The following is a 19,835-nucleotide window of genomic DNA, read 5'->3' as shown; positions in this document are numbered from 1 at the left end:
CTAGATTCACTATTTTAATTTGAACAGATGTTATAAATGGTTTGGAGTTAATTCAAATTATACTCGTTATTATTATAATGCTTTAACCCTTTCACACTTAGAAGCAAAGTGAAAATGGCTATGTGCAAACAGCATAAAACCAGAACAGCCTGCAAGTAACTTGCAGTCTGTTCAGTTTTTATGCTGTTTGCTGCTCATCAGTATCTAAGTGTTGGAAATTAAGCCTTTACAACTTGAATCTAGTAAGAAAGGCCTTTAATTAAAATTAACTGTCTAAGGGACTACAAATGCATCAAAATACGTATCTATGTGGTAAAGGGTTCATCTATTCAATCTAGAACCATCTTTTTTGAAACAGTTATTCCTGCAATGTATAAGAATGGAACTTCTGTTAAATTCCATAGAATATTAAAAGTTACTTGTATTTAATTAGCAAGCTGATATTTAGTCCATAAAATTAACAATTTGTATGGATATTCAAGTCACTCTGAACTGTTTTTTGCAGCTAAGATTCCAAACTAACACAAGTTTAAGATACTGTACTGGTTTACTGTATTACAATATGGTGATGAAGTAAAACCAAACATTATCAGCAGTATTAGGCAAATCCAGTTTTATTGAACTGGTTATGAACATTTATTCCTGGTCATACAAAGCTATATTTTGTGGAAATAAATACCTCTTTGCCCGGAATGGGATGAGTCTTTTCACAAATATTCCATTTAAGAAGATTAAGTACTCCTGGTCTTGTAAACTTTTCCCAAGGACACACATAGGAATCCCAGCAGCACCATCGTTCTCTTTTTACTTGCAAATTTTTATCAATATCATCAGGCATTGGTATTGGTGTAATATGTTTTTCTTTGACCTCATCATTTACTCTCATTGTGGGAATGTTATGTATGTTTTTTTCAGCGTCTTCTCCTTTTTCTCCTTGTTCCACTTTATCTTGGCCTTGTGGTTCTTGTGGTACTGTGAAATCACCTCTTTTTGCGGAATAGTTGCCTGCATCTGACATATTTTCTACAACTTCTTCCATGTGACCTGCTGAAAGGAATAAATAAACACAATTATAACCATACCAAAATCTTTTTAATCAGAAGCAGAAGTTTGACCAAATTTATTCTTGCATCATAGAAGAGGACAATAATAAGACATGAATTGTCGATCATATTCAAAATAACAGTCATCTCCATTTGTGAAAATACATAATTACTTCCTTAACTTAGCATTAACAGATAAAAAACCTTCAATAGCTTCAACAAATCTCATAGTCTCTTCAAAATCTGTAATGCGTCAATATGAAATAACCACCTGTAACAAAGTAAAGCATCCATATCTTGCCAACTAGAGCACATGCATAGGTCCCTTATCCAACAAGAGGGTCATGGGCCCTAAGGTGCTCACCTGAGAACCAAAGGAACTAAACTATTCTGGGAAGGTGGAGTTCAAAATAATAAAAGTACTTCATGAAACATAAATATTATCATAAGGTTCACAAGAAGAAATTCGCTCGCCCCTGGAAACCATGCTCTTCAGAGCACCAGAGCCATTTTCAAAGTAAATCAAGATATTATAGGAACATATGTTCTAAGCATGTTTCAGTAAGATTTAACTAAAATGTAACTTATAGAGAGTTCACAATGTTTCACTATAGCAATAAAAATAAATCTGCCACCAACCTCAGAGGCTTGCTTTTAAACAAGCTGGAACTATTTTCAGACTCACCTTGCAATGATATTTCCAATTAAAACAACAATCAACCCTTTTTAAAACACAAATCTTTGATAATCACACCAAAACTACCGACCTGACATCCATAAACTGTGTGCCATAACAATTTGTGTTCCACTCTTATCAGTCTGAAGGGTTTTGATGTGAGTTCTTAGCTGGGGCCTATTTCTAGGGGTTAAGGGCTTTTAAGCTGCAAGCCTGTTACATCACATTAACAATTCAGGCACAGTCAATAGAGAATTAATTAGTTGCTGATAAGCAGGTAGATGAATGGGATCATTGCATAAATAATAGTGCATTCCTGACAAGCCATACATTTATGATTGGAGGTCAAACACAATTCAAATTATATACAGTAGTTTCTCCCATAAGTAATTTTCTGTAAAATCAATATTACTACTTAAAATTTTGAGAATATTAGATAAGGGTTTGCAGATGGCAAAAATATGTTTGTTGCACTTCATCCCCAACCGATCATCAACATAATAATCCTCTTCAGAAAGAAACAAAAATAAATTAAAAAACTTTTGACAATTTAACTGTATATCTTATCGGCAGAATTAATATTCAGATGACTGCATGGAGATCATGAATATCATATTATGCATAAATTTCATTCAACATGTACATTGGTAATTTCTTAGTAGAGTGTAAACAAGGTCACACTATAAAGCCATTTAAAGCCATGTTTTTCAACAGACCACAACCATAAAGGAACTCGGCCTAGATATCATGACAAGATATTCATAAAACCAATGTTTTGACCAAGTTTCATGATGATTGGACAAAAAAATGTGACTTCTAGAGTGTTCACAAGCTTTTTTTACTATATAAATATAAGGAACAAGACCCCCCCCCCCTGGCGGCCATGTTTTTTTAGCGATCCGAACCATTTTAAAACTCAACCGTTGTATCAAGGAAACAAATGTGCTGACCAAATTTCATAAAGATTGGGCATAAAATGTGTCTTAACAGTTTGCATGTTTTCACTATGTACACATTGAGAAAACTGCCCAACCCCTGGCTGCCATGTTTTTCAAATATTCACGACTATTTTCAAACTCGTCCGAGATATCCACATAACCAATGTATTGACCAAATTTCATGATGATTAGGCAAAAAATAAGACTTCTAGAGTGTTCACAAGCTTTTTTACTATATAAATATAAGGAAAAAGACCCCCCCCCATTGGCGGCCATGTTTTTTTACCGATCCGAACCATTTTCGAACTCAATCGTCGTATCCAGGAAACATATGTTTTGACCAAATTTCATGACGATTGGACCAAAAATGTGACTTCTACAGTGTTCACATGTTTTCACTATATACATAAAGAGAAAACTGCCCGCCCCCTGGCGACCATGTTTTTTCACCGATCATGACCATTTTCAAACTCATCCGTAACTTCTAGAGTGTTCACAAGGTTTCTCTATAGCCATATAAGGAATACTGCCCAGCCCCCTGGCGGCCATGTTTTTCAACGGACCGGAACAATTTTTGAACTCAACCAACATATCATTAAGACAAACAATTTGACAAAGTAACATAAAGATTGGGCATCAAATGTGACTTCTACAGTGTTCACACGTTTTGTTTTTTTTTTGACCTAGTGACCTAGTTTTTGACCCGGCATGACCCAGTTTCAAACTCAGTCGAGGCATCATTAGGACAAATGTTCTGACCAATTTTCATGAAGATCGGACAGACAAGAAATGTGGCCTCTAGAGTGTTCACAAGGCACTATGTTGACGACGGATGCACGACGGACGACGGACAAAAGGCGATCCCAAAAGCTCACCATGAGCACGTTGTGCTCAGGTGAGCTAAAAACAAAATATTGAAATTTCCCTTCTAAAACTCAACGAGATAATTCACAACTCAATGAAGGACTGATCTGCAAGGGAAAATTGTTATATCTTATCATGACTGGGAACTGATTATGGAGCATTGTTTTCAACACATGTCAATTAGAAAAATTTAATAGGCGTAAAAGTGACATACTCTTAGCGAGAATATACGATTTTTATACATGTATGTGTTAAATTGTAATATATTGATAAAAATATGTTACAATAACACAAAAAAGGAAAGAACAAGAAACCGTCAGAGACGGGTGATGCTCCCCAAAGGTTTTTTTTGTCACAATATTGCACTATATATTCAGATAAAAGGAAACGTCTTGAGGGGCATAACTTTGGACAAAATATTACGATGGATGGTTTAGACACTTAAAAATTTCAAAGGGCCATAACTCTCTAAATAAATCATCTAACCAGAACCCACAAATAACATGCGCCTCTCCTCACGGTAGTTAAGCTTCCCATAAAGCTTCATTGAATTCCAGTCAGTAGTTGGGGAGAAATAGCCCGGACAAGAATTGCACTATATGTACAGTTTATAGAAAATTTAAAAGGGCCATAACTCTGTGAAAAATCAGCCAACCATAACCGGCTGATATTATGCACATCTCCTGTTGGTAGTAAAGCTTCCCATAAAGTTTCATTGAATTCCCGTAATAAGTTGCTGAGAAATAGCTCGGACAAGAATTGCACTATATGTACAATGGAAAATTTCAAAGGGCCATAACTCTGTGAAAAATCATCCGACGAGAACCGGCTGATAATATGCACATCTCCTCTTGGTAGTGAAGCTTCCCAAAAAGTTTCATTGAATTCCAGTCATTAGTTGCTGAGAAATAGCCCGGACAAGAATTGCACTATATGTACAGTTAATGGAAAATTTCAAAGGGCCATAACTCTGTGAAAAATCATCCGACCAGAACCGGCTGATAATATGCACATCTCCTCTTGGTAGTAGAGCTTCCCATAAAGTTTCATTGAATTCCGGTCATTAGTTGCTGAGAAATAGCCCTGACAAGAATTGCACTATATGTACAGTTAATGGAAAATTTCAAAGGGCCATAACTCTGTGAAAAATCATCCGACTAGAACCAGCTAATAATATGCACATCTCCTCTTGGTAGTGAATCTTCCCATAAAGTTTAATTGAATTCCGGTGATTATTTGCTGAGAAATAGCCAGGACAAAAATTGTGCACGGACTGACACACGCACGGACAGACGAAGCGGCGACTATATGCTCCCCCAAAAAATTTGGGGGAGCATAAAAATTATACATTAAGACAAATTTCATTTAATGCAGCATAGACAAATTACATGTAGCACCTTGAGCCGATTGTGACGAGGCATTCGTCTTTTTATAAGGATCAGAGTTAGTGTTCGTGTGTCGTATGAATAGATATCGTTGCAGGAAATTTAAATGATCTGTAAAACTTAATTTAGATTCACATCGTACAGGCATGATATACATGCTGGCAAATTTGACTGTACAGACATTTTTCGATTTCAGAATTAAATATCTGGCTTATTTCGCATTTTTCGACACATGTTCTTCTTAACTTTTATTTTAATTATCCCCACGCTTTTTGAAAAAAAGGTGGGGATATTGTGGTTATCTCCGCCGTCCGTCCGTCTGTCTGTCCGTCCGTCCTGGCCACTATCTCCTCCTACACTAAAAGCACTAGAACCTTGAAACTTACACACATGGTAGCTATGAGCATATGTGCGACCCTGCACTATTTGGAATTTTGATCTGACCCCTGGGTCAAAAGTTATAGCGGTTGGGAACTTGGGGTGGGGCCGCGTCAGAAATTATCACTCATTTTTTAGGTTATTTTACATTTACTTCTTTATTTCTACACCGATTCACTTCAAATTGATACTGGACCTCTCTTATGACAATACGGTCAATCTCAACCATGCATGGCCCCATTCCCAACCCTGGGGCGCCCCGCCCACATAGGCCACACCCACCAAAAATTTCCATTTACTATAATTTTTTCATTTCTACACGGATTCACTTCAAATTGATACTGAACTTTTGTTATGACATTAGGGTCAATCTCAACTATGCATGGTCCCAATCCCAACCCTGGGGCGCCCGCCCACATAGGCCACACCCACCAAAAAATTCCATTTACTATAATTTTTTAATTTCTACACGGATTCACTTCAAATTGATACTGAACTTCTCTTATGACATTAGGGTCAATCTCAACTATGCATGGCCCCATAACCAACCCTGGGGCCCCGCCCACATAGACCACACCCACCCAAAATTGCCTTTACTATAATTTCTTCATTTCTACACCGATTCACTTCAAATTGATATTGAACTTCTCTTATGACAATACAGTCAATCTCAACTATGCATGGCCCCATTACCAACCCTGGGGCGCCCCGCCCACATAGACCACACCCACCCAAAATTGCCTTTTACTATAATTTCTTCATTTCTACACCGATTCACTTCAAATTGATACTGAACCTCTCTTATGACAATACGGTCAATCTCAACTATGCATGGCCCCATTACCAACCCTGGGGCCCCGCCCACATAGACCACACCCGCCCAAAATTGCCTTTTACTATAATTTCTTCATTTCTACACCGATTCACTTCAAATTGATACTGAACTTCTCTTATGACAATACAGTCAATCTCAACTATGCATGGCACAATTACCAACCCTGGGGCGCCCTGCCCACATATGTCACACCCACCCAAAATTGCCTTTTACTATAACTTCTTCATTTCTACACCAATTCACTTCTAATTGATGATGAACTTCTCTTATGACAATACGGTCAATCTCAGCTATGCATGGCCCCATTACCAACCCTGGGGCACACCTAGGTCAAACATTCGGCGTGGGGATACGCGTCGGCCTCTGCCGCGCCATTTCTAGTTTATATTAAAATATATGTATTACAAGTTTTGTACTTATTTTTTATAAATTCATAAATATTTGACAAAATCGTATAGTATCGCTTTAATTTTAGCTCATATATTGTCTTAACTATTGGTTTAAACATTAAACAAGAGGGCCTGAAAGGCCCAAAGTCGCTCATCTGAGATAACAAGATATTATTGGGACAAATCTTCTGACCAAGTTTCATGAAGATCGGAAAATAAATGTGGCCTCTAGAGTGTTAACAAGGATTTACTATAGCCATATAAGGAAAAATGCCCCGCCCCCTGGCAGCCATGTTTTTCAACCAACCTGCATCATTTTTCAACTCATCCAAGATATTATCGGGATGAATCTTCTGACTAAGTTTCATGAAGATCGGACAGTAAATGTGGCCTCTTGAGTGTTAACAAGATTTTACTATAGCCATATAAGGAAAAATGCCCCGCCCCTTGGAAGCCATTTTTTCAAGCAAACATAATTATTTTCGCACTCATCCAAGATATCATTGAGACCAATCTTCTGACCAAATTTCATGAAGATTGGACAATAAATGTGGCCTCTAGAGTATTAACAAGGTTTTACAATAGCCATATATAGCCATATAAGGAAAAATGCCCCGCCCCTGGTGGCCATGTTTTTTAAGGAACCAAAACCATTTTCAAACTCATCCAAGATATCATTGGGACAAATCTTCTGACCAAGTTTCATGATGATCGGAAAATAAATGTGACCTCTATAGTGTTAACAAGGTTTTACAATAGCCATATAAGGAAAAGAGCCCCGCCCCTGTGGTGGCCATGTTTTTCAACCAACCTGCATCATTTTTTAACGCGTCCAAGATATTATTAGGATGAATCTTCTGACCGAGTTTCATGAAGATCGGACTATAAATGTGGCCTCTAGAGTGTTAACAAGATTTTACTATAGCCTTATATAGCCATATAAGGAAAAATGCCCCGCCCCTTGGCAGCCATGTTATTCAAGCAAACGTAACCATTTTCGAACTCATCCAAGATATCATTAAGACAAATCTTCTGACCATAATTCATCAAGATTGGACAATAAATGTGGCCTCTAGAGTGTTAACAAGGTTTTACTATAGCCATATAAGGAAAAATGCCCCGCCCCCTGGTGGCCATGTTTTTCAACCAACGGGCATCATTTTCGAACTCATCCACGATACTATTGGGATGAATCTTGTGACCAAGTTTCATTAAGATTGGACAATAAATGTGGCCTCTAGAGTGTTACTAAGATTTTACTATAGCCATATACATGTATAGCCATATAAGGAAAAATGCCCCGCCCCTTGGCAGCCATGTTTTTCAAGCAAAGATTACCATTTTTAAACTCATCAAAGATATCAGTGGGACAAATCTTCTGAGCAAGTTTCATGAAGATCTGAAAATAAACGTGGCCTCTAGAGTGTTAACAAGGTTTTACTAAAGCCATATAAGGAAAAATGCCCCGCCCCCTGGCGTCCATGTTTTTCAACCAACCGGCATCATTTTCAAACTCGTCCAAGATATTATTGGGATGAATCTTCTGACCAAGTTTCATGAAGACCAGACAATAAATGTGGCCTCCAGAGTGTTAACAAGATTTTACTATAGCCATATAAGGAAAAATGCCCCGCCCCTTGGCAGCCATGTTTTTCAAGCAAACGTAACCATTTTTGAACTCATCCAAGATATCATTGAAATCAATCTTCTGACCAAATTTCATGAAGATTGGACAATAAATGTGGCCTCTAGAGAGTGAACAAGGCAAATGTTGACGTCGCACAACGGACAACGCACGACGGACAAAAGGCTATCACAAAAGCTCAACATGAGCACGTTGTGCTCAGGTGAGCTAAAAAATGAATAATACTGACAAATTAGTACTTGTATTGCACTCTTACTTTTTTAACACTTTTCCTTATTATAGAAAAGTATGAGAATTTATGTCTACACCTTATAATTACTCTTACACTTAAACATGTTAGAAAATGTCTCCCAATGTTTTATTTCATAATTTATTAATTTATTTGTTCTTTAAGCAGATTTGAGGGGTCTTTCTATACGCTAATATTTTCTAAAACTGAATTCTTTCTGTTCTTCAATACTTGAGGTTTAGAAAGCACATTGTTTGTAAAACCTAATTTATGACAACAGTTCAGTTAAAGGTTATTGGACTCAAAAAATACAAATATCACTATTGTTCATAATCTCATGTATTGTGCTGTATTTATTTCCCAAATAACTGTCTCCACAATACTTTGAATTTTGAAACAAGAGATGTGTTTGTCAAAAACACAATGCCCCCTAATGCACCGCTTTGAATGGGGTTTTTTACCTTTGACCTTGAACGATGACCTTGACCTTTCACCACTCAAAATGTGCAGCTCCATGAGATACACATGCATGCCAAATATCAAGTTGCTACATTCAATATTGCAAAAGTTATGAAGAAGGTTAAAGTTTTGGTTAAAGTTTTTTAATAATTGTTTTGACCTTTGACCTTGAAGGATGACCTTGACCTTGACCTTTCACCACTCAAAATGTGCAGCTCCATGAGATACACATGCATGCCAAATATCAATTTGCTTTGTTCAATATTGCAAAAGTTATGAAGAAGGTTAAAGTTTTGGTTAAAGTTTTGGGACACACACACACACACACACACACACACAGACACATACAATGACAGACAGGCCAAAAACAATATACCCCCTATCTTTCGATCCGGGGGCATAAAAATACACTTAAAACAGAATAGTTTTTAATAACCCAGTTACTTATATATACTAAAGAGTGTTGCACAATAGCTCTCTGTATTGGCATTAGTGTTCAATAAACATGCACTAAATTATTAATCAAGATTGAATGTTCATATTTGTATTAATATTCCATACAAATTTAAGTTCTATGCTGTGTACCACAAATCTTTTGTGACATCAATGAAAAATCTTCAATGAATACAACACAAAAGTTACTCTCTGATTTTTTGACACCCATAATATTACTGGTAGGCACAGTACTAATAATTGACACATTTTTATAATAGAACAAGAGATGTGTTTGTCAGAAACACAATGCCCCCTAATGCGCCGCTTTGAATATTTTTTTTTACCTTGCATGATGACCTTGACCTTTGACTGCTCAAAATGTGCAGCTCCATGAGATACACATGCATGCCAAATATCAAGATGCTACGTTCAGTATTGCAAAAGTTATGAAGAAGGTTAAAGTTTTGGTTAAAGTTTTTGAAAAAAAAAATTGACCTTTGACCTTGAAGGATGACCTTGACCTTAACCTTTCACCACTCAAAATGTGCAGCTCCATGAGATACACATGCATGTCAAATATCAAGTTGCTACGTTCAATATTGCAAAAGTAATGAAGAAGGTTAAAGTTTTGGTTAAAGTTTTGGGACACACACACACACACATACAATGACAGACAAGCCAAAAACAATATACCCCCGATCTTTCGATCCGAGGGCATAAAAAGGTTCATAATTGCCTTAGTAATATTGATAATGCCAATGTTATAATACTTATGATCCATCCCTTTCAGAACAATCTTTGAAGGAAAATCTTCTTGTTTTGAGTTTTAAGGTGCATACATTTATGTATTTATGTTTTCACCCTTTTCATGAAAACCACATCTGGGTTTCAGTTTGTAAATGATGTGAACCTAGAGTACCTCAAACCTCGTTTATTCTCGAATCAAGATGACTCAAGACCATGAGGTTCAAAGTTGCTACATGTATTATTGATAGGGCCATTAACAGCCCCAACACATTTAATAATAAAGCCGTAGAAAATATTCAATGAAATCCAACCTTGAACGTTGATTTCTTAACCCAATAACTATGGTACCATCAATTAGAAAATACCATCAATTAGGAAATAGTACAGACCTGAAACATCTAAAAATTTACTAGCACACAAACAAAAATGTTAAGCATTAAATAAAAATAAAATTTCTTTGCATAATAATAATTATGGAATTATTTTCTCAATAAAATGAATAAACTAATTTATACCCCCGCAAAAGCCTGTGAAAATTATTTAATATTTATATTTTGAATATTCTCACTTACTAAAGAAAAATAATTAACAATATTAGTTTACTCTTATGCAAACAAATATCCTAAATATCCCACAGACTTACTATTGTCACTTAACTTGTAAAACACATATATGAACAAAGGAATGCAAGTATAAACAAAACCCACAATTCAAGTGTGCAATTCACGCTTATCAAAAGCATTGGATTACGGTTTGCAATCTATACTTGTCTATTGACAAAAAGATAGGAAACATTTAATGTACTAGTTTAAAATTTCAGTCAATACATTTTAAGAGGTGATCTCATTGAGTTCTTCAATTGGAGTATGATTGTTCAATCATAAGAATATGTGCAATCAAAAATTCATTTTCATTTTACCTTATTGTACTGAGAACATGTTTAATAATAAACAGTGTTTTTTTTATCATTTTCACTCCATTTTTATCAATAGCATGCATGCATGGTCATTATATCATTTAGTGAGGTTTTTTATCCATGTTATCATAAAGCTTGTGAACTAATGACACTGATGATGATGATAGTCAATGATGAACTTCAATTTATGTCATACTCATAATAACAAGGGCTGTTTGTAAAACATGCATGCCCCCATATGGGCTGTCAGCTGTAGTGGCAGCCATTGTGTGAATACGTTTTTTGTCACTGTGACCTTGACCTTTGACCTAGTGACCTGTAAATCAATAGGGGTCATCAGCAAGTCATGATCAATGTACCTATGAAGTTTCATGATCCTATGCATAAGCCTTCTTGAGTTATAATCCGGAAACCATTTTACTGTGTCGAGTCACCTTGACCTTTGACCTAGTGACCTGAAAATCTATAGGGGTCATCTGCGAGTCATGATAAATGTACCTATGAAGTTTCATGATCCTAGGCCTAATTATTCCTGAGTTATCATCAGGAAACCATTTTACTGTTTCGAGTCACTGTGACCTTGACCTTTGACCTAGTGACCTGAGAATTAATAGGGGTCACCTGCCAGTTTTGATCACTGTAACTATAAAGTTTGATGATCCTAGGCGTAAGCGTTCTTGGGTTATCATCCGGAAACCATTTTACTGTGTCGAGTCACCGTGACCTTGACCTTTGACCTAGTGACCTGAACATCAATAGGGGTCATTTGCCAGTCATGATCAATGTACCTATGAAGTTTCATGATCCTAGGCGTAAGCGTTCTTGAGGTACCAACCGGAAACCGTTTTTCTGTTTCGAGTCACTGTGACCTTGACCTTTGACCTTGTGACCTGAAAATCAATAGGGGTCATCTGCGAGTCATGATCAATGTACCTATGAAGTTTCATGATCCTAGGCGTAAGCGTTCTTGAGTTATCATCCGGAAACCGTTTTACTATTTCGAGTCACTGTGACCTTGACTTTTGACCTAGTGACCTCAAAATCAATAGAGGTCATCTGCCAGTCATGAGCAATGTACCTATGAAGTTTCATGATCCTAGGCGTAAGCGTTCTTGAGTTATCATCCGGAAACCATCTGGTGGACAGACAGACGGACCGACTGACCTATCAACCTACCGACATGTGCAAAACAATATACCCCCTCTTCTTCGAAGGGGGGCATAATAATTCTGATTATGATCTACTATCTGAGTAGATGATGATCTTGATAGTAGTTTTGAACTTATTATATAAATAAAACTGTGCCGTTATATCTGGTACAGCTTGTATTAATATACTATCATTAATAAATTTCAATAATCAACTTCATGATGCACAAAAATTGGCATATCAAGAATTGTTCATGAACCGTTCCTCATAAGCTTGAAATGCTCATGAAACAATGAACTGCATTTTACAATCGACATATGAAGAACAGATAAAGAAGCACAAATATGTTCATCATCCATTAATTAAGAGCTCACCATACACCTTTGGCAAATAGTTAACACTATGACTGTGTTATATTTGTTCAAGTTTGGGTCCAGTAGGGGGACCCATTCCTAATGGTAAATAGTATATATTTTTTCCAAATAGGACCTAAAATATCCACTTGAAGGTTTGAAAAATAAACATTTTTTGTCTAAACATGTCACTCATCTCCAAATATTCATCTCTTAGTTCAACCTTAGAAAATATTATATTGAAATCATTTTAATTTTCAATTAACAGTTCTTGATTTGCATTGATTTCTTATTAAATAATGGCCTGAATCTTACAACTGTCTTATTTGGGAGGGACCAGGATTTCTGAAAAGTTCCTCCTCAATAAATAGTGTTCTGTTATATCGTACATATTTGAAGACCTGTTCAAGATCAAATTAAAAGCTTTTTAAAACATGAACTAGTATCCAACTCAAAGAATTTTCCATATAGACCATAATAACAACAATTGAAAATGGGGAATGTGGTTTACACCAAGAAATGTTACTTTTTGAGTACAAAACTCAAATCTATTAAAAACAAGATCCTCAAAAACGATCAAGAGAACCCATACCTAGGCATTACTTCCCCAAATGATCTGAAATGGGAAGCTCACATCACAAACATCTAAAAATGGGCAAGCTCTACACTTGGTATTTTTGAGACAAAAACCTTACTGAATACTGATAATGACACATACCAAACGTTTAAATCTAATCAAAGCTGGAGTCCAGGAGTGTCATGTGGAACCCATACCAGCAAGGCGACAAACTAGAGCAGGTCTAAGGATGTGCGGCAGCCTTCATTACCAGGGATTACAAATCCAGAAAAGACGGCTATATATTTATCAGCCATGTTGGGATATCTGAACTTTCCCAACTACAAGAGTGGCAATGCCTCCAAAGATTGACATTCCTATACATGGTAGTGGTAGGGCGCGTACAAGCTATTAATATTTTTCACAATTTAAATTTCTCAAACAACATACTATTAGCCTTGGGACTAAGCATTTCAGAACTACATCCACCAAATCATTTTGTTAAAATCAGTGAACAATGATTTAAAGGGCAAACCAACCAATTCACACCAGCTGATAAATTTTGATTCTGTTTCTTTCCACAAATCATTATTAGCTGGAATTTACTATTAAAATGACAGCATTATGAACTCAACATCTACAAAGTGCTGCAATATCCACAATCACCCTGAGAAGCATGATTGCTTGAAATAATCATGAAATCATTAACTGTATTTCACAAAAATTCATCAAGGTATATAAAATTCATAATGTATATACAAAGTCAACTGAAAGCAAAAGTAAATATTCCATTGGCATCAAGTGGTTTTACAAATGCATCACAACAACAGTCATTAATAGCTATTAACTTATGAAATTATTTTCAGTAAAATACCGGTATTTATTATTTCCTTCAATAAGAACTGAACATTTCAACATTTATTTAAGAAAGCTTTTTGTTGTTGAAACAGTTTGTTTATCGTTCAGATGTCATTTAAAGGGCTTTAAATTATCATTCCAGGGTAGAAAATAAGATTGAGCCCACAAGACAATGGACCATAAAACTTGAGTGATTGCATATGTACAAGTTGAAGAATCTCTTAAAGAACAAGGGTGTGCAACCAAAACCAAAATTAATAAATATGCACACTAAGGCCTTTTACAGAAGTTATATCCAAAAGTTAATCAATACCAATGTCTTTTAAAGGAATTAGACGAGTAATGTTTGCTGCAAACAATTGCATTCACTGGTTTAAAAATGCTTAATTAAATGGTAAGCAGACTTTATAAAGCGGCAGCTTTAGTCTAGGTTAAGTAAGCTCGATAGGTCATTGTCGGCTCGGGTACTACTTAAATGTACCCCGGATACTCGTAAGTATACTTTAATGCATCCCTGGTACGGAAAATATACTAACACTTACCCGGCCAACTTAGACTGTACCGGAGTAATATTCCCTCCCAAAATCCGATGTTGTAAAACGCGCTACGAAAAACGAAACAAAATGATCTTTGAAAAAAAACTTCCTAAACATGCTTTTTTGCAGCTTTTTTTAGAAGAGTTTCGATAGTAAAGAGGCTATTTTACTGTATATTGCAAAAAATATGAACATAATTGATTTTAAATAAATAGCCGACAACGACCTTTTTAGCATTAGAATTCCCAGGTACGTGTTAGTATATTTACCGTACCCGGGGTAAATGTAAGTATACTTAAGAGCATCCAGGTTATATGTAACTTGTAATTAGTGCCCAATCAATACAACAGTGATATCCAGGGGAGAAGGTAATTAGGAGGCAGGGGCCGCAGCCGCCTCCCCAATATTTCGGCTAGTCGTCGTTATATAAATAAAACGTAAAATCGCCAAAATTCGCAGCCCCAAAACCAGTATTTTGTAATCACGGGCTGTCAGTGCAGAAGCCATGTGTCTCCTCTCTGTCTGCTCCGAGGTTGCCAATAGTGATGTGTCAATATTCCTTGTTATGTGTCATAAACCAGGATGCCAGGTAAATATCATTGCGTTTATTGTTTTATTGTTTTTTTCCGTGATTGCACTGTTGGTGTTTTGATTAAGGACAGGCTATTCTTTTAATTTTAATTGATCACTTTAATTCAAAGGTATTAATTTGATTGAAAATATTTTTGTTCTCTAAGTATAACAGTTATTATTTGATTTGAAATCATTGAAACAATATCATGTTATTGTATAATGTTCAAAATGAGTATTCCTAATCAGCCTCAAAATTTTGCTTTTCCTAAGCGTACATTGGGGAAGAAAAAGTCAGAACAGCGTTCATTCCAATCTAGTTGGTTTGATTCGTTCACATGGCTCCACTACGATGAGGTATGTATATTAGTATAAATTTTTAATTTGCGACCGTTCTTACCTTTTATAAACCTAACGTCGATCTAAATACAATCGAAATTTAGAAAAAAAAAACAGCAACAAATAATACTAGTTTTGTTGCTTAATAATGTTTTTTTATTATTATCCTTAATATTTAACACAAAATTTATTACATTAACAATGTTATTCGTTCAGAGCCCGGAACATGCGTTCTGCCATCTCTGCATGGCGGCCAAGAAGACGGGCATGATAAGCAACACAAAGGTGGACGGCAGCTTCATCAGTGACTGCTTCTCCAACTGGAAAACAGGGTCCCGAGAAGTTCTGGAAGCTCGAAGGCAGCGAGTGCCACAAGGAGGCGGTCGTGCGACTGGTGACACGTCCCACCACTACGCATGACGTGGGAGAGACGCTGTCAGCGGGGCACACTAAGGAGAAGGCGGTTAACCGAAAGCAGCTGCTGCAAATCCTACGCAGCATATGGTTCCTCGCCCGCCAGGGCATCGCGATACGTGGGCATGACGACGATGAGGGAAACTTCATGCAGCTGCTACAACACCACGGTTGTGTGTTGTGAATGTAATGTTAATGTTATTATTTCTCATATCACTTGTTAAACTCCATCATTAAAATAATGTACATTTACATTATTTTATGTTTTGTTTAGCAAGAGTTTTTGGAAAGAAAAAAAAACTGTTGAGATTTCTGGGTCGTCGTAAGCGGCATTAGACACATTTTTTTCATGACAAACTGAGAGTGAGACAAAAGATCGAGCATTTATATCAACATGACAGTTCCCCTAAAACTCACCATATTAATTGTAATTGTAAAAAATTTCGTAACCACAGGAGAGGACAAACCTCTCAGACGAGGCCCCCTCAAACGAACCCCTTTATGTTCCCAGTACAGAAACTAGACCGCTTTGGAGGTTTTCTACGCCCCTGGATCACATTATTGAAATCGAAAGTAGGAATAAACATTATGAAACACGATGTACACCCTACGCCGTTATATTTGTATGCACATGATTTCTCTCTGAATGCATATAAAAATAGCATAAACATTACCTTATATCTAGTGCGCTGCGATAAAAACGCCGTCTTTTCCGCATACGATAACAACGGTAACGTTGTATTCCAAATGAATTAATCAGCCAAAGAGTATTCTTAAAAGTAGTGCGGTGTTAACTCCGCCCACGAAGGGAGATAACTTAGTGTGTTGTAAAAAATGGCGGTATTAAAATTTCCCTCTTTTATTGACGCCGACAATTACATCAGAGAGGAAGAAATCAAAACGTGCGAACGTTTTGTTTTTTTGGCAAGACGTGGGTCACCGAAGTCTACAGGTATTTTAACAGTGCGATTCCAGTGTTTTTTTTATGGTATTCGAAGATTTGTGCCTGTTAAATGCTGCACCTTGCTTATTGTTTACACGGGTTATGGATGTTTCGGTAAATGACCAGTTCGGTAAATTGATTTATAGAGTAAAAGTCGTGGATGTTTCGGTAAATTGATTTTATATAGGAGGTATACCTACAACGAGGTGTTAATGACACCTATTATCGGCTTACAATAACATTAGGGGCATTTATTTGCAAACTGTGGATTAATTTTGATGTACATTAATTGAGTTGTTTGGTACTAATTAAATTATCTGTTTAAATGTACGATGTTTGCAAAGTGTTATTATTAATTATCCAGGCTTGCAACCTATTAAATTTCTAATCGATGGAGGTAAATTATATATTAAGGTCATGATCGTTTTGTATTTTATATATGTTTTTAAACATTTAGTTGATAAATACCTTAATTAAAGCAGTTAAAAAAATATAATAATGTGGCTCTTACAAGAGGTGGCCTCCACGTGGCAAGAGCTGGGCAACATATTCATTATGTTGGCAAACTACCTCATGTTTATGTAATGGTTAATTTTCGGTGGTTTAAAATAATAAGATCAAATATGTTTGTTTCGTATGTAAATAAATTTCTCGCTTTTTTTTCCTACAAACAGTTCTGCACATAAGGTATTATTCTTAAAATAATCTAGATATTTATGTTTAGATCGTGAACATGCTTTAACACTGGTGGCCGAGTTTTTACATACACGACCAGTAACTTTCAAACTGTGAAATAAACAAACGTTTTCCTTCTTTAATCATGTTTACCAAAAAATACTGGTGGTGACATCAAAGGATGTTTATTTGTGGTAAAAATAACATTATTATGTAATTAGGTAATTATAAAATTATCATGGTCATTGTCAAATAAGAAATCAATGAGAGGATGAAGAGAAAATTTTCGCGGGTTATCGAGTAATTATGGTAAGTGTTGTTGCTCAAATGTTAAAGTATGTATATAGGCAGATGATTTCTTTTACTGTATCATACAATCATGGCTGAACATCCATGTATTTACTGCAATATTGAGGTCACTTCTCGTGCGCACGCTATTGCATGTGATTCATGTGGAAGATGGAGTCACCGTAGACACACCGGTAAGTCTTAGTAATTTCTTAGTGATAATATAGATACATTAAAATTGTGAATTGTGTTGTCGCCTGTAATGTCGTGATTTAAAACTGATCATAAGTAATGCCTTAATTAACGTAAATTAACAGATAAAATTTAATGTAGTAATGTTTGTTAATAATATAAATTAAACTAAATAATATTTACGTTCTTATTTTTCAGGTTTTCAGGAGTCTACGTCGCAGACTGGGGGATCTCTCTGTAGAGTGGATTATGTTAGACTTTGAAGCTGGTAAGTCATAAAAAGGTTATGAAAACGACTAAATTGATTTGAGTAATTTACTTTTGTAGCAATAACATAAATAATACATGTTTGATTACTATTAATTTCTATGTATTTTCTATTTTCAGCAACTTGGCAGGCGATAAGAGAGGTTTTTCCTGATGCCGTGATACGGGGATGCGTCTTCCACTTTACACAGCGGATATACAGGAAGATCACCACAGAGGGACTGAGTACCGCGTATCAGCAACATGGTGACAAGTTCGAGTTCTTCAGGAAAATTATGTCCCTTCCTTATCTACCAGTTGAACAGATTGAACCGGCATTCAACAGGCTGATGGAGGTAGCTGAAGGAGTCGGGGGTCCCGTACTGCGGGTATGCGAGTACATTTCCCGTACATGGATCCACGGCAGTGTATGGCGACCCCTCAATTGGTGCGTGTTTAGAGAGGAGGTGCGAACGAACAACGACTTGGAAGGTAACTATAATACAATTAGCATTATTAATTTATAAGTATGAAACAATTCACATTGTATATTTTTCGTATATTAATCTTATACTTTCATATCATACTATAACGGTAATAAGCATTTGTTTCATAATAATGTTATTAAAAACTGATAAAAAAATGACATAATCTTGTTATTAAGTACAAACATGTTTTTATTATAATTACAGGATGGCATAGACGCATCAACGCACGAGCGTGTTCAGCCAACCTCGGGCTTTACAAGTTGGCCAACCTTCTCAGAGAGGAATCTGAGACTGTTGATCTTCATATACGGCTGGTGAGCCAGCACCTTCTCACGAAGATCAGGCGGAAGAAGTATGTTACGATACACGGCAGACTGCATCAAGCATGGGATGACTACGAAGAAGAGAAGCTGACAACAACTGAACTTCTGAGGATCATCAGCCACATCAATGCCCTCGGACCATCCACAGCGGTCCACCACATGCTCGACGACGACGAGGCTTGAAAGATGAACGACTGATATGGTTGAAATGTAACATTAAATTGAACAGTGTCGTACATGTATCTAATTTGTATTAGAAAATCTGAATGATAAAAATGTGTGATAAAAATGTAAAAATATTGTAGTGCGTCAAAAATGTATCTAATTAATATGTGCTTACTCCCTCATTTTTTTTTAAATGACATGAAATATTCAAATATATATATATAGTATCCAAGGTTTAGTTGTTGCTTATTTATATTATATGGTAAATAAAACGGATTACAAAGTAGATCAGTTATTATTTATTTATTGAACCGATTTGTTAGGGCAAAAAATGATATCAGTTATTTTGGCCGTAAAACCCATTGTTCCAGTACAGTAGTCAGGTGCCAGTGTATTAATTTGATAATATAATGATCATCACGGCAGCTTGCTATTACACAGTGTATTCATTCGGCTGGCGTTGTGTTATATGTCAATTTTATCAGTTTTCAAGTATGTGTATCTCTTCGCTTAACTCAACGTTCAATGACACGCGCACTTAACATAATTATAAAACATAACGCGTATCATTATATTACTTTTTATTAATTACGTACACGTTTTAAATTTTATATATTGTTTTTTTGTGTGTTTTTCGCAACCAGAAAGAAATAATAAAACATATAAATAAATATAAAATTCAACATGAAACCTTTATTCTTTAATCATAAAAAACTTTTTAAAATAGCATTAAACGTAATTGCAGAGCTTACATTTATTCCGCCATAAATCATTATTTCTTATTTTTACTATTATGTTATA

At 36.0% G+C, this 19,835-nt stretch overlaps 2 protein-coding genes across 13 annotated transcripts in view; one reads left to right on the top strand and one right to left on the bottom strand.

Moving 5' to 3' along the window:
- The window catches only part of LOC127874390 (N-acyl-phosphatidylethanolamine-hydrolyzing phospholipase D-like), a 39,376-nt gene extending 22,833 nt beyond the window's left edge, over positions 1-16,543 (bottom strand). For 5 of the 12 annotated variants that reach the window (XR_008046855.1, XR_008046856.1, XM_052418687.1 and 2 more), the window contains exons 1-2: positions 1,248-1,287; positions 680-1,047 (exon numbers count right to left, since the gene is read on the bottom strand). Coding sequence is in view for 10 of the 12 variants with exons in the window: in XM_052418687.1 (XP_052274647.1) it covers positions 680-1,047; positions 1,248-1,272 (393 nt within the window). In the remaining 2 variants the exon portion in view is untranslated. Of the gene's footprint in view, positions 1-679; positions 1,048-1,247; positions 1,288-1,314; positions 1,349-10,666; positions 10,751-16,131; positions 16,281-16,388 lie in introns of those variants that run through there. The other 7 variants (XM_052418690.1, XM_052418693.1, XM_052418692.1 and 4 more) reach the window with 7 other exon arrangements.
- Positions 16,544-17,166: 623 nt separating this feature from the next.
- LOC127874392 (uncharacterized) lies at positions 17,167-19,170 on the top strand. The gene is made up of 3 exons (XM_052418698.1): positions 17,167-18,080; positions 18,200-18,550; positions 18,751-19,170. The coding sequence occupies exons 1-3, from the start codon at positions 18,062-18,064 to the stop codon at positions 19,050-19,052; spliced, it is 672 nt and encodes a 223-aa protein (XP_052274658.1). The 5' UTR covers positions 17,167-18,061; the 3' UTR covers positions 19,053-19,170.
- The last annotated feature ends 665 nt before the right edge of the window (positions 19,171-19,835 follow it).

The sequence above is a fragment of the Dreissena polymorpha genome, chromosome 3 (assembly GCF_020536995.1).
Source record: "Dreissena polymorpha isolate Duluth1 chromosome 3, UMN_Dpol_1.0, whole genome shotgun sequence".
NCBI classification, from domain to species: Eukaryota; Metazoa; Mollusca; class Bivalvia; order Myida; family Dreissenidae; genus Dreissena; species Dreissena polymorpha.
This window is presented reverse-complemented; position numbering and strand designations above follow the sequence as displayed.